Source organism: Schistocerca gregaria, chromosome X (genome assembly GCF_023897955.1).
Source record: "Schistocerca gregaria isolate iqSchGreg1 chromosome X, iqSchGreg1.2, whole genome shotgun sequence".
Lineage (NCBI taxonomy): Eukaryota > Metazoa > Arthropoda > Insecta > Orthoptera > Acrididae > Schistocerca > Schistocerca gregaria.
Window position 1 is genome coordinate 862,742,895 of NC_064931.1, and position 14,233 is coordinate 862,757,127.

Below are 14,233 nucleotides of genomic sequence, written 5' to 3' on the forward strand. Positions count from 1 at the left end.
GTCACATTCAGAATACATTGCTCATTGCATGCCTTCAATTCAGATACGTTCATAACTGGGGCGCTAAACACATCATCTTTCAGATAACCCCACAGCCAGAAATCGCACAGATTAAGACAAGTGATCTGGACAGCCAGGCTGTTGGGAAATTGTGGCTGAGAATTGTAGCACTTTCGAAATGCCTCTGCACCAGCCACCTGAGTGGCTGGCAATGTGCGTAAGAGGGCCATCTTGCATAAAAATCATCCTACCCACACTTCCATGCTGTTGAAGGGTTGGAATTATGTTAGTGCACAAAGACTCTCGTAGCATTTGCCAGCAACAGTACAGCTAACAGGACCTGTAGGACTTGTATCATTAAAAAAATATGGCCGTACAATAAACAGTGTTATCAAACCCACACCACATAGTCAGTTTTGCAGAACGAAGTGGTACTGGTTGTTGTGCATACAGATTTTCCACTGTCCATGTTTTGCAATTCTGCATACGTGTCCTTGGAGATGGAAACAGGATTTGTCTGTCCACACTGTTCCGTGGACTTTCATTATTCACGTCCATGCGAGCAAGACATTCAAGAGTGAAAATTTGTCTTGCTGGCAATTCAACAGGAAGCAATTCTTGAACGTGGATGAGTTCGTATGGATAGCAGTGCAGGATGTTTCATAGGATTTTATATACTGTGCTAGCAGGCGTATCCAATGTTCAGGCGATTCTCCATGCACTTTATGCTTGCACACCACTGCTCGACCCATCCTACAATGTTGAGGCCACATCTTCGACAGATGTCAGATCAACTGCTTTCCTCTCTCTGCCACACTGCACTTCAAAAGAACTTGTCTTTACAAACTTTCTATTCATTTTCTCTAGACCTTAAGCAGCCATTGGACTAATGCTTTTTATCATATACTTGAGTGTCTGTAACTTCTGTAGGGTTATTGGTACACGGTCATGGAGACAATCATGTTGGGTGTCTTGGGTATAAACTGAGGAACAGCCGTGTGCCGGGTATCTGTTGGTATATATATTCTGATGCTTACAGTACCATCTTCTTCTTCTTCTTCTTCTTCTGCTGCTGCTGCTGCTGCTGCTTTTACGACATTGTTGGACAACTTCAGCCAATCATTTTCTGGTCACCTTCTTCAGTAGGTTTTCTTTATGAATTGCCTAGTATCTTTTCATTTGTTCTGATCATTTTTCTCATTCCTCATCCATACAAATATCCTTTATATCCTTTTTTATTGTTTATCATTGTCTATTTTTGGTTTAAATAGTACTTTTATGTTTTTAAATTTCTTTAAATTTTCTGTTTCATTTTGCAAATCGTCCAGGAGTAACTGTAGCTCTTTCATATTGTCTGTGATTTCCCTTATCTATCCTACTTGTTTCAAAGTTTCTCTCTCTCTCTCTCTCTCTCTCTCTCTCTCTCTCTCTCTCTCTGTCCTTTTTTTCCGTATTGTATCTGTGATGGATTCCAGTTCCCTGTGCACCACTTCGTTTGGCACTATCTCACTATCTGCCATTGTCCATTTTTCAGATATTTCTTATTTATACATTTTCTAGTTATTATTCTCTCTACTTCAGGATTTTTCTGGGTGACTTTGAAAAGAGTTTCAATTCTGTATGTGACCTCTGGTTAAAACCACCATCTTGTAATGTTTTAATTTGACTAATAAACATTTTGTTGTTGTATGTAGACCATGTTAATTTCTGAGCTTTCATCATTTTGTTAGCTCTTTCTTGCCACACAGGTTTTCGCCAAGTTGAGCTCTATAATTTGTCCTAGATATTTAAATTGTATCACTGTTTTTGATTTCCTGTTATATACTGTTATTTGGTTGGCTACTAGTGGATCTGCTGCCATTCTCAGTCTTTTCGAATGATGTCTGGAGGTGTGTTTGTTGTTTGATTTCTGGCTTTTTGAATATTATTTGCTAGTAAAACTAAGTTGTCTGCGAATTGCAAGCAATTTAAGTTTATTTGATCTATCTCCTTTCCAGTTCTTATGTTTCTAGGATTTTGCTTGTACTATTCCTTCATCATGTACTCCAGAGCACAGTTGAAAACTAATGGCAATAAATCATCTCCCTGTCTTAACCCTATTTTAATTGTAAATGGCTCGGATATTTCTCCTGTGAACTATACTACAGATATGGTGTTTGTTAGAGTTAAGTTTATCATTTTTATTAATTTGGGATGGAGACCGAAATTCCTTAGTATCTTCATCACTGAAGCTTTGTGTATATAATTATAAGCTTTTCTGAATCTACAAAAGCTATGACTTCATGTTTCTGTCTTCTTTTGTCGTAATCCATTACCAGTGATCTGTTCTGGGCAGCTTCTCCAGGGCCTAAATCCTCCTCGGTATCCTCCTAGTTCCACTTCAAGTTGAAATTTATAATGACAGTATAGAATTGTTGACATGACTTTGTATGAGATATCCAAAAGGGAAATGTGTGTATTGTTGTCCATATTTTATTTGTCTACTGTTTTGTGTAATGGAGGGATTAAAATTGTGTTCTAATGTTCTGGTAGTTATTCTTTGTTCCAGATTTTCACTATGTAGTGGTGCTGCTGCTGCATAGTTCCAAAGTTCTGCAAACATTTGATTTTCTCAATTTGCTTTGTAGTTTTTGAGCTCTTTCAAAGCTTTGTAGACTTCTTGGATTTTGGGTGGGCTTATATTTTCTGCTGGTGTTTTGACAGCGGTATCTGTGTTTATTTGAAGTAATTCTGAAGGGTCTTCACAATTTAGTAATTTGTTAAATGTTTCTCTGAAAATGTGTGTATTTTTTTCTACTGCTATGGACCATATCGTTTCTTTTATCCTTTTAACATTAATGTTGATGGGTCATATCTTCATAGTTGTCTGCTAAATATTTTGTAGTAATCTCTTGAGTTTGTTTTCTTGCTATTTATTTCTATAATTAGAAGTATATCTTTTTGATATTTTTATTTTTGGGTTATCTTTCTTTGTCATGTGAGTTCTAAGTGTTTTTCTTCTGTTTCATAACTCTGATAACTTAACCAAGCTTGTTGTTGATCTACCTCTGTTCTATCACACCCATTGTTCCATCACTGGTGTTTTTTTCCATGGATTTATTAGAGCTACCTATTCAGCTATTTGTTTCAACAGGGGAACTATTTCCTCTAGATCATCTGTTATTTTATATTCCTTGTTTGTTTCTGTGTTCCTTGTTACATATTAGTTTATGAGGGTCATAGTAGCTTCTCTTGTTTTTGGGGTGGGATTTTTTTTCTTTGTCAATGGGGTGAGATTAATTTTTATCATGTCAATGAGGTGAACTTAATTTTTATCATTTAATGATCTAATCATGACCGAGAGGTTGTAACAATGGAAAATTGTACTGAAATGCAGGAGGATCTACAGCGAATTCACACATGGCGCAGGGAATGGCAATTGAATCTCAATGTAGACAAGTGCAATGTGCTGCGAATACATAGAAAGATAGATCCCTTATCGTTTAGCTACAAAATAGCAGGTCAGCAACTGGAAGCAGTTAATTCCATAAATTATCTGGGAGTATGCATTAGGAGTGATTTAAAATGGAATGATCATAGAAAGTTGATCGTCGGTAAAGCAGATGCCAGACTGAGATTCATTGGAAGAATCCTAAGAAAATGCAATCCGAAAACAAAAGAAGTAGGTTACAGTACGCTTGTTCGCCCACTGCTTTAATACTGCTCAACAGTGTGGCATCTGTACCAGATAGGGTTGATAGAAGAGATAGAGAAGATCCAACGGAGAGCAGCGCGCTTCGTTACAGGATCATTTAGTAATCGCGAAAGCGTTACGGAGATGATAGATAAACTCCAGTGGAAGACTCTGCAGGAGAGACGCTCAGTAGCTCGGTACGGGCTTTTGTTAAAGTTTCGAGAACATACCTTCACCGCAGAGTCAAGCAGTATATTGCTCCCTCCTATGTATATCTCGCGAAGAGACCATGAGGATAAAATCGGAGAGATTAGAGCCCAAACAGAAGCATACTGACAATCCTTCTTTCCACGAACAATACGAGACTGGAATAGAAGGGAGAACCGATAGAGGTACTCAGGGTACCCTCCACCACACACCGTCAGGTGACTTGCGGAGTATGGATGTAGATGTAATCCAGTATGTGTCCCTCTCATAACTTTAAAATGGTAGATTTCTCTGTGATAATTTTTATCCATGCAAACGTGATCTGGTTGCCATTCTCCTTTTTCCACTCTGGATGTTTCCAAGTTTTGAGCGTATTTGCGCTTTCCTTGAAGTATGTTGACTTTGAGATCATGTCATGGTGTCAACAGAATTTCACCAGTCTCATGCCATTTCTGTTTCTTCATCATTGTGCTAGGAATTTCCCCTATTATGTCTCCATATTGGCTTTCCCTTCCTAACTGTACATTAAAATCTTCAGTTAAAATTTTGGTGTGATTTTTTTGTGTGTGTTCGGTGTCATCTGATCTAAAGGCTCCCAAAAGTCATCCACAACTTCTCTCTGTTCTTTCTTATTATTGTGTCATTATTTTGGGCATGGGCGTTTATTATGGTGTATATGTTATTTGCAGCTTTTATAGTTAGTGTTGGTAGCCTGGGAGATTGTGGTTTAAATTCTGTTATAGATTCAGTTATTTTGAGACTGACCATAAATCTCTTTTCAAACTGTGGACATTGCTTCATTTCTCTTTTTCCTGTTATTTCCTTATAAATCCTGTATCTTTGCAATTCTGTTTGTTTCTGGTCAGTTTTCTCATTTCCTGAAGTCCAGTCATTAAAATCACTTTGTGGTCCATTTCAGCTGCCAAAGTTTGGGTTTCACTGGGCGTATGATGTAATTTATGTTGTGTGTTTCTATGTAGTTTGTGTGCTGCCTGGAGTCTCAGTTTTGATCTTCTGTCAGTCTTGCATATTTTCAGATGCTCGGACTCACCTAAGTCATTTTTCAAGTGACTGCTCATCATATCCAAGTGCAGTCTCCCTTGATAATTGCCAAGAGGTGGACTTCTCCTTAAAAGATTTATTTCCACATTTGACATTCAGAGGTAGTAAATCTCATATGGAACAAGATCTGAGTAACAAGTACTGTTGTTAACCATAGAGGCTGTTGTGCATTTGGTCTGCGAGTACCTCTCTATATGACTGCAGTAGGTTTGTAGCACCATCTATTGGTCTATTTTTTTTTCTTCTATGACATTTCCCCCTGTGGCAATAATATACTGTTCAAATTTAATGACATTCTGAGCCGGCCGGTGTGGCCAAGCGGTTCTAGGCACTTCAGTCTGGAACCGTGCGACCGCTATGGTTGCAGGTTCGAATTGTGCCTCAGGCGTGGATGTGGGTGATGTCCTCAGGTTAGTTAGGTTTAAGTAGTTCTAAGTTCTAGGTGACTGATGAACTCAGGTGTTGAGTCCCATAGTGCTCAGAGCCATGTGAAACATTTTGATGATGTTCTGAACAGTGGCTCTATTTCTATAGTGTCGGAAACCGGAACTTTATGGACACCGTGTATATGGAAGAAACAATTTCTTGTAGTTGGTTTAAACGCAAAATCTGTACATTGTAATTTTTAAAAAATACTGCCTTTGTCTGTCCAAATGTTTATTAGAGTATTATGTAAAAAGAAGTGAATTGGTAAAGTACTGTCAAGATTTTTGGTAACAATGTTAAACAGGGACTTGTCTATATAGTAGTACAGGTGATGGTGATGGTGATAATGGTTGTTGTTGATATGATCATAGGTACAAAAACACTTCATAATGACCACTGCCCCCCCATGAACCATGGACCTTGCCGTTGGTGGGGAGGCTTGCATGCCTCAGCGATACAGATGGCCGTACCGTAGGTGCAACCACAACGGAGGGGTATCTGTTGAGAGGCCAGACAAACGTGTGGTTCCTGAAGAGGGGCAGCAGCCTTTTCAGTAGTTGCGGGGGCAACAGTCTGGATGATTGACTGATCTGGCCTTGCAACATTAACCAAAACGGCCTTGCTGTGCTGGTACTGCGAACGGCTGAAAGCAAGGGGAAACTACAGCCGTAATTTTTCCCGAGGACATGCAGCTTTACTGTATGACTAAATGATGATGGCGTCCTCTTGGGTAAAATATTCTGGAGGTAAAATAGTCCCCCATTCGGATCTCCGGGCGGGGACTACTCAGGAGGATGTCGTTATCAGGAGAAAGAAAACTGGCATTCTACGGATCGGAGCGTGGAATGTCAGATCCCTTAATTGGGCAGGTAGGTTAGAAAATTTAAAAAGGGAAATGGATAGGTTGAAGTTAGATATAGTGGGAATTAGTGAAGTTCGGTGGCAGGAGGAACAGGACTTCTGGTCAGGTGACTGCAGGGTTATAAACACAAGATCAAATAGGGGTAATGCAGGAGTAGGTTTAATAATGAATAGGAAAATAGGAATGCGGGTAAGCTACTACAAACAGCATAGTGAACGCATTGTTGTGGCCAAGATAGATACGAAGCCCACACCTACTACAGTAGTACAAGTTTATATGCCAACTAGCTCTGCAAATGATGAAGAAATTGAATAAATGTACGATGAAATAAAAGAAATTATTCAGATAGTGAAGGGAGACGAAAATTTAATAGTAATGGGTGACTGGGATTCGAGTGTAGGAAAAGGGAGAGAAGGAAACATAGTAGGTGAGTATGGATTGGGGCTAAGAAATGAAAGAGGAAGCCGCCTAGTAGAATTTTGCACAGAGCACAACTTAGTCATAGCTAACACTTGGTTTAAGAATCATGAAAGAAGGTTGTATACGTGGAAGAACCCTGGAGATACTAAAAGGTATCAGATAGATTATATAATGGTAAGACAGAGATTTAGGAACCAGGTTTTAAGTTGTAAGACATTTGCAGGGGCAGATGTGGACTCTGACCACAATCTATTGGTTATGACCTGTAGATTAAAACTGAAGAAACTGCAAAAATGTGGGAAATTAAGGAGATGGGACCTGGATAAACTGAAAGAACCAGAGGTTGTACAGAGTTTCAGGGAGAGCATAAGGGAACAATTGACAGGAATAGGGGAAAGAAATACAGTAGAAGAAGAATGGGTAGCTCTGAGGGATGAAGTAGTGAAGGCAGCAGAGGATAAAGTAGGTACAAAGACGAGGGCTGCTAGAAATCCTTGGGTAACAGAAGAAATATTGAATTTAATTGATGAAAGGAGAAAGTATAAAAATGCAGTAAATGAAGCAGGCAAAAAGGAATACAAACGTCTCAAAAATGAGATCGACAGGAAGTGCAAAATGGTTAAACAGGGATGGCTAGAGGACAAATGTAAGGATATAGAAACTTATCTCACTAGGGGTAAGATAGATACTGCCTACAGGAAAATTAAAGAGACCTTTGGAGAGAAGAGAACCATGTGTATGAATATCAAGAGCTCAGATGGCAGCCCAGTTCTAAGCAAAGAAGGGAAGGCAGAAAGGTGGAAGGAGTATATAGAAGGTCTATACAAGGGCGATGTACTTGAGGACAATATTATGGAAATGGAAGAAGATGTAGATGAAGACGAAATGGGAGATACGATACTGCGTGAAGAGTTTGACAGAGCACTGAAAGACCTGAGTCAAAACAAGGCCCCCGGAGTAGACAACATTCCATTAGAACTACTGACGGCCTTGGGAGAACCAGTCCTGACAAAACTCTACCAGCTGGTGAGCAAGATGTATGAGACAGGCGAAATACCCTCAGACTTCAAGAAGAATATAATAATTCCAATCCCAAAAAAAGCAGGTGCTGACAGATGTGAAAATTACCGAACTATCAGTTTAATAAGCCACGGCTGCAAAATACTAACGCGAATTCTTTACAGACGAATGGAAAAACTGGTAGATGCAGACCTCGGGGAGGATCAGTTTGGATTCCGTCGAAATGTTGGAACACGTGAGGCAATACTGACCTTAAGACTTATCTTAGAAGAAAGATTAAGAAAAGGCAAACCTACGTTTCTAGCATTTGTAGACTTAGAGAAAGCTTTTGACAATGTTGACTGGAATACTCTTTTTCAAATTCTAAAGGTGGCAGGGGTAAAATACAGGGAGCGAAAGGCTATTTACAATTTGTACAGAAACCAGATGGCAGTTATAAGAGTCGAGGGACATGAAAGGGAAGCAGTGGTTGGGAAAGGAGTGAGACAGGGTTGTAGCCTCTCCCCGATGTTATTCAATCTGTATATTGAGCAAGCAGTAAAGGAAACAAAAGAAAAATTTGGAGGAGGTATTAAAATTCATGGAGAAGAAGTAAAAACTTTGAGGTTCGCCGATGACATTGTAATTCTGTCAGAGACGGCAAAGGATTTGCAAGAGCAGTTGAACGGAATGGACAGCGTCTTGAAAAGAGGATATAAGATGAACATCAACAAAAGCAAAACTAGGATAATGGAATGTAGTCAAATTAAATCGGGTGATGCTGAGGGAATTAGATTAGGAAATGAGACACTTAAAGTAGTGAAGGAGTTCTGCTATTTAGGAAGTAAAATAACTGATGATGGTCGAAGTATGGAGGATATAAAATGTAGACTGGCAATGGCAAGGAAAGCGTTTCTGAAGAAGAGAAATTTGTTAACATCGAATATAGATTTATGTATCAGGAAGTCGTTTCTGAAAGTATTTGTTTGGAGTGTAGCCATGTATGGAAGTGAAACATGGACGATAACTAGTTTGGACAAGAAGAGAATAGAAGCTTTTGAAATGTGGTGCTACAGAAGAATGCTGAAGATTAGATGGGTAGATCACATAACTAATGAGGAGGTATTGAATAGGATTGGAGAGAAGAGAAGTTTGTGGCACAACTTGACTAGAAGAAGAGATCGGTTGGTAGGACATGTTTTGAGGCATCAAGGGATCACAAATTTAGCATTGAAGGGCAGCGTGGAGGGTAAAAATCGTAGAGGGAGACCGAGAGATGAGTACACTAAGCAGATTCAGAAGGATGTGGGTTGCAGTAGGTACTGGGAGATGAAGCAGCTTGCACAGGATAGAGTAGCTTGGAGAGCTGCATCAAACCAGTCTCAGGACTGAAGACAACAATAACAACAACAACAACAACAACAATGACCACTGAATTTAATTGGCCAATAGTGTCAACTAAAGTGTTGTTATAAGATGACAGCTGCAGCAGAACCATGGTTACTGTCCACAGATTTTTAATAACTGTGGAATCCAGCATGAAGAAAGTACAAAACGAAACAGAAACTCACTTGCAGCTCTTTGTCATAGTTACCCACAGGTTTTCATAGTAGTAAATGAGTAATTTACAGGCAATATTGCATCATTTTCTTTTAGCCATCACAGGCACGAATGTAATATACGTCTGCCAGTTCTTTAGCTGTGCCATTGTATTAGTAAATACAATCACACACTGTATGATGATTTTTAATTTTACAGATGCATAGTAAAATCGACCTTATATTAGGTGTTGTCACTTTATAAATCATTGATTTAGTGTACTGCTGCAGAAATATTATGCTATTAAAATAAATGTTAAGGTTGTTTTTTCGCCTGTCTTTTTTTCTGCTAATGCTTGTGGTGACATTTTAATTTTCTGTTACAGATCAAATATCAACATAAATGATATCTTAGGGGATTATTGTCTTACTCTTGTGGACACATTAGATACATTGGCAATAATGGGAAATGCAACTGAATTTCAGAGAGCAGTTGGCAGAGTTCTGTTAAATGTCAGTTTCAACAAGGACAATGTTGTGCAAGTTTTTGAAGCCAATATCAGGTATGCCACACTTTTATCTTCTTTACTGCAATTCACTCAAGTTTTGTGTATAAATATTACTGATGAGAAAATGATACTGAACACCCTTCTCTCCCCTCTCTCTGCCCCCCCCCCCCCCCTTTATACACACACACACATTCCCTCTCTCTCTCTCTCTCTCTCTCTCTCTCTCTCTCTCTCTCTCTCTCTCTCTCTCTCTCTCTCTCTCTCTCTCTCTCTGACTTCTTGAAGCAGATGACAGGGAGGGGGTAAAAGGGGGGGGGAGAGAGAGAGAGAGAGAGAGAGAGAGAGAGAGAGAGAGAGAGAGAGAGAGAGAGAGAGAGAGAACGGGGGGATTAAAAAATAAGGAAAGCTTTTTACAAAGTTACAGGTGAGATTTTCTTGAGGAAGTCATTTTCCCATGTAGGATGTTCTCTTTCGAAATAACCAATTGTTGATGAGCTGATGGATGTGCCAAGTGCTGTAGGAAAGAGTTCTGTTTCATGCGCATTATTTAAATTTTTGCTTTCAGGTACTTCTGCAAAGAAGTGTATTGTGTCAATGTATTTTAATGCATATACTAGTGTTTACTAACTTACTCTAGGTTTTTGTATAAACTTCAGTGCGTTAACTATGTGGGAGCTGACTTTAAAAAGTCAGAAGTAGTGTAGCAACAGAACCTAAGATTACAGCCAGCAACTTCTTGTGTTATTGCTGCATTTCTTGTGGTAAAGACAAAAATTGATTAAAGATGGATACGGACTGCACCTACAGATGCAGGGGGATTGGACGCTATTCATAAACAGCTGGAAGCTGTGTTGTCCTGGTCTGCAGCCTTCAGGCTGCTACTATGTGTCTGTGGTGGCAGTGGGGCACACGAGACAAATGTTTTGGCACCTCGGGAGCCTATAATGTTGCCCAGGATCCCTGATGTCTCTCTGTCTTCTGATTCTCATATCCTGGCCAGTCGACACTTTCCAGATGGTAGTTAGCAAACAGCGATGGAGATTGCAAATCTCTCAGTTGAGGGCAAACATGAGTAATGGCTGCACAGCAGTCACCTTTCATCTTATAAACGGGTTTGAGGAATTGCCTACTGCTGAAAGCACATCTAAGCCAGCACAGTATGCCTCACCTTTGGGACTGTGGTCGATCTTTTTGGAGGTCTGGACAAGTGCAGAGTGTTTGTTTTGTCATGGGGAGCTCCAACTTCAGGCGGGTGATGGAGCTCTTCAGGGAATTAGTGGGCAGGTCAGAAAAGAAGGCCAGTATTCACTTTGCTTGCGAGTGGAGTCTCATCTGAGATGTGGAAGAGCCTCTGCCATGCCAGTGCTTCAGCATACTAGGTGCATCCGACTGTAGACCATGGCTCACATAGGTGTGAATGTTGCCTGTCACTTAGATTCAGACACCATTCTCAGTTCCTACAGCCAGCCAGCTGCTTTTGTGTAGACAGCTAGCCTTGCCCATGGAACAGAAACATAGCTATCATTGTGCAGCATTCTTCCCAGGACCATCATGATCATCTGCTTTGGAGCCAAATGGAAGGCTTAAAACAGAGCCACAGACAATTATGTGACAGTTGTGGATGCTGATTTCTCATTCTGTAGTGTCAATTGGAGAATGGTAGGGTTCTGCTCGAGAGATCAGGCATGCACATCATGCAGGAAGATAGCAGAGTACACACGGTGTAATTGTGTGGATTTTTTAGTATAGAGAAATCCCTCCATAGGCCCGATAAGATGTTTTGATTGCAGTTAGGGTAGCATTCGCCATAAGAATTCAGAGAAAGAAAATGTTAATATAATAAGTTATTTGTGGGAGTGTGTATGGGAAGGTCCTTTAACTGGTTGCACTTATAACAGTAACAGTGCCCAGATATTACTAGGGACAGAAAGCATGCTGAAACCAGATAACTATAAACTCTGACTGGAATGTATGTACCAAAGAGAGGTTGAATGCTGGTGGTGCAGGGATGTTTATAAACATAAGAAATATGATGATATCAAGTGATATTAGTACAGATTCCAAATGAGAAATAATGTAGCAGAAGACAAGTGTTGAAGGTGAATCAAACATGATCATTGGATGCTTTTGTAAACCCCCTACCTCAGGAGCAGTAGTGGTGGAACATTTTAGGAGAAACTTGGTGGATATTTCACATAAATTTTCTGGTCTTTTGTAGTATTAGGTGGAGATTTCAACATGGGAAATAACTTAAAATTGTTCTAAATGCATTATCCAAAAATTACCTTCAGCAATTAGTCAGAGAACCATCTTGTGAAGGTAACATCTTAGATTTGTTGGTGACAAACAGATGTGAACTTTTCAACTCAGTGTAGAACAGGAAGTCAGTAAACATAAGGCTGTTAGAACATCACTGAATGCAGCTATAAATAGGAAGACAAAGGTACAAAGGCCTTTCTCCTTAGCAAGAGTGACAAGAAACAAATTCCAGGTTACAGTATATTGATAAGTTTTACTTATGGACCGTCTGACAGCAACTGAATAAAACACAATTTTAGTGCCATACACGTTTTGCCTTTATTTTCTGCAAGGCATCATCAGTGGCCTGGAATATGTATGTATGTTAGCTATTTAATTTACATTTTTGTCACAGCTAACATATGTACATATTCCAGGCCACTGATGATGCCTTGCAGAAAATAAAGGCGAAACACGTATGGCACTAAAATTGTTTTATTCAGTTGCTGTCAGACGGTCCATAAGTAAAAATTATCAGTATACCGTGATATTACACACAACTGAGAAAGACAGGACTGCAAAAGTTGAAGAAATCCCAGGTTACCTGAGTGTTCAGTATGAAAATTTCATCCCCACTACTAACAATGTTAAAGAGCATTGTATAATACACTTTAGACAGGTGTGTGCCAAGCAAAGTTGTGAGGGATGGAAAAGACCCGCTGTGGTTTGACACTCGTACAAAGCAAAGACAGTTTCACTGCAAATTTAAATGCAGCCAAAGCCTCACAGGCAAACAAAACTAAATGAAGCCAATTTTAGTGTAAGGAGAGCCATTTGTGAAGCATTCAATGAAATTGAAAGTAAAATTCTATCTACCAGTCTGACAGAAAATCCTAAGAAGTTTTGGCTTTATGTTAAATCAGTAAATAGATTGAAGCCATCTGGCCAGACAATCTGTGACCATAATGACACTGAAACAGAGGATAACACACACAAAATTTAAGTTCTAAGCATGTTTTTCCAAAACTGTTTCACAAGGAAAGTCACCCTGTAGTATCTGCTTTAAATCGTCACACGAATGACAAAATGGCTGATATAAAAATATATGACCATGGGATAGAAAAGCCATTGAAGTCACTCAACAGAAGAAAGGTCAAGGGACCTGGCAGGATATCAGTACAATTCTATGTAGAGTATGCAAAAGAACTTGCCTTCTTATAGCAGCAGTGTACCATAGGTCTCTGGAGGGGCAAAGTGTTCTAGATGATGGAAAAAAAGCACAGGTCATTCCTGTTTCCAGGAAGCATTGTCAAACAGATGCACAAAATTATACACCTATATCTCTGACATTGATCTGTTGTAGAATTTTCGAAAATTTATTATGCTCGTGTACTGTGACATTTCTGGGGAACAAAAATCTCCTCTTTAAGAATCCAAAGTGAGTTCCATAAACAATGATAGTGTGTAGAATGAAATTTTCACTCTACAGCGGAGTGTGCGCTGATATGAAACTTTCTGGCAGATTAAAACTGTGTGCCGGACCGAGACTTAAACTCTGGCACACAGTTTTAATTTGCCAGGGAGTTTCAATGATAGTGTGAAACACAGATTGGGCTGTTCATCCATGATACCCAGAAAGCTGTAGATATCAGTGCCCAGGTAGATGCCATGCCATGTTCCTTGACTTGTGTAAGGGATTGATGCAATTCCACATTACTGCCTAATGAACAAAGTATGAGCATATGGAGTATCAAACCAACTGTATCACTGGATTGAAAAGTTTCTAGCAAACAGAACACAGCATGTTGTTCTCAACAAAGAGAAATCTTCAGACGTAAAAGTAACTTTGGGTGTACCCCAAGGGGTGTTTACACAGTATACATAAATGACATAGTAGACAATGTGGGAGGTTTCATGAGGGTTTTTGCAGATGATGCTGTTATATATATAGAGAAGTTGCAACACTAGAAAACTGTAGCGAAATGCAGGAAGACCTGCAGAGGATTGATGCTTGGTGAATGGAGTGGTGATCGACCTTCTGTATAAATAAAAGTAATGTACTGCATGTACATAAAGACCCATATTGTATGATTATGCGATTGCAGAACAGTCGCTGGTAGCAGTAACTTCTATAAAATATGAAAAAATGGATGCAGAGCAAGTTAAAATGGAGTGACCGGATAAAACTAATTGCAAGAAAGGTAGATGCCAGACTGAGATTCATTGGAAGAACCCCCAGGAAATGTAGTACGTCAACAAAGGGTTAGCTTACGAAACCCTCGTTTGACCAATACTTCAA

General features: G+C 39.5%; 1 protein-coding gene across 3 annotated transcripts in view; it reads left to right on the top strand.

Moving 5' to 3' along the window:
* The window catches only part of LOC126297632 (ER degradation-enhancing alpha-mannosidase-like protein 1), a 217,576-nt gene that overhangs the window by 34,981 nt on the left and 168,362 nt on the right, over nt 1-14,233 (top strand). For all 3 annotated transcript variants that reach the window (XR_007552558.1, XM_049988654.1, XM_049988655.1), the window contains exon 2: nt 9,574-9,750. Coding sequence is in view for 2 of the 3 variants with exons in the window: in XM_049988654.1 (XP_049844611.1) it covers nt 9,574-9,750 (177 nt within the window). In the remaining variant the exon portion in view is untranslated. The remainder of the gene's footprint in view (nt 1-9,573; nt 9,751-14,233) is intronic.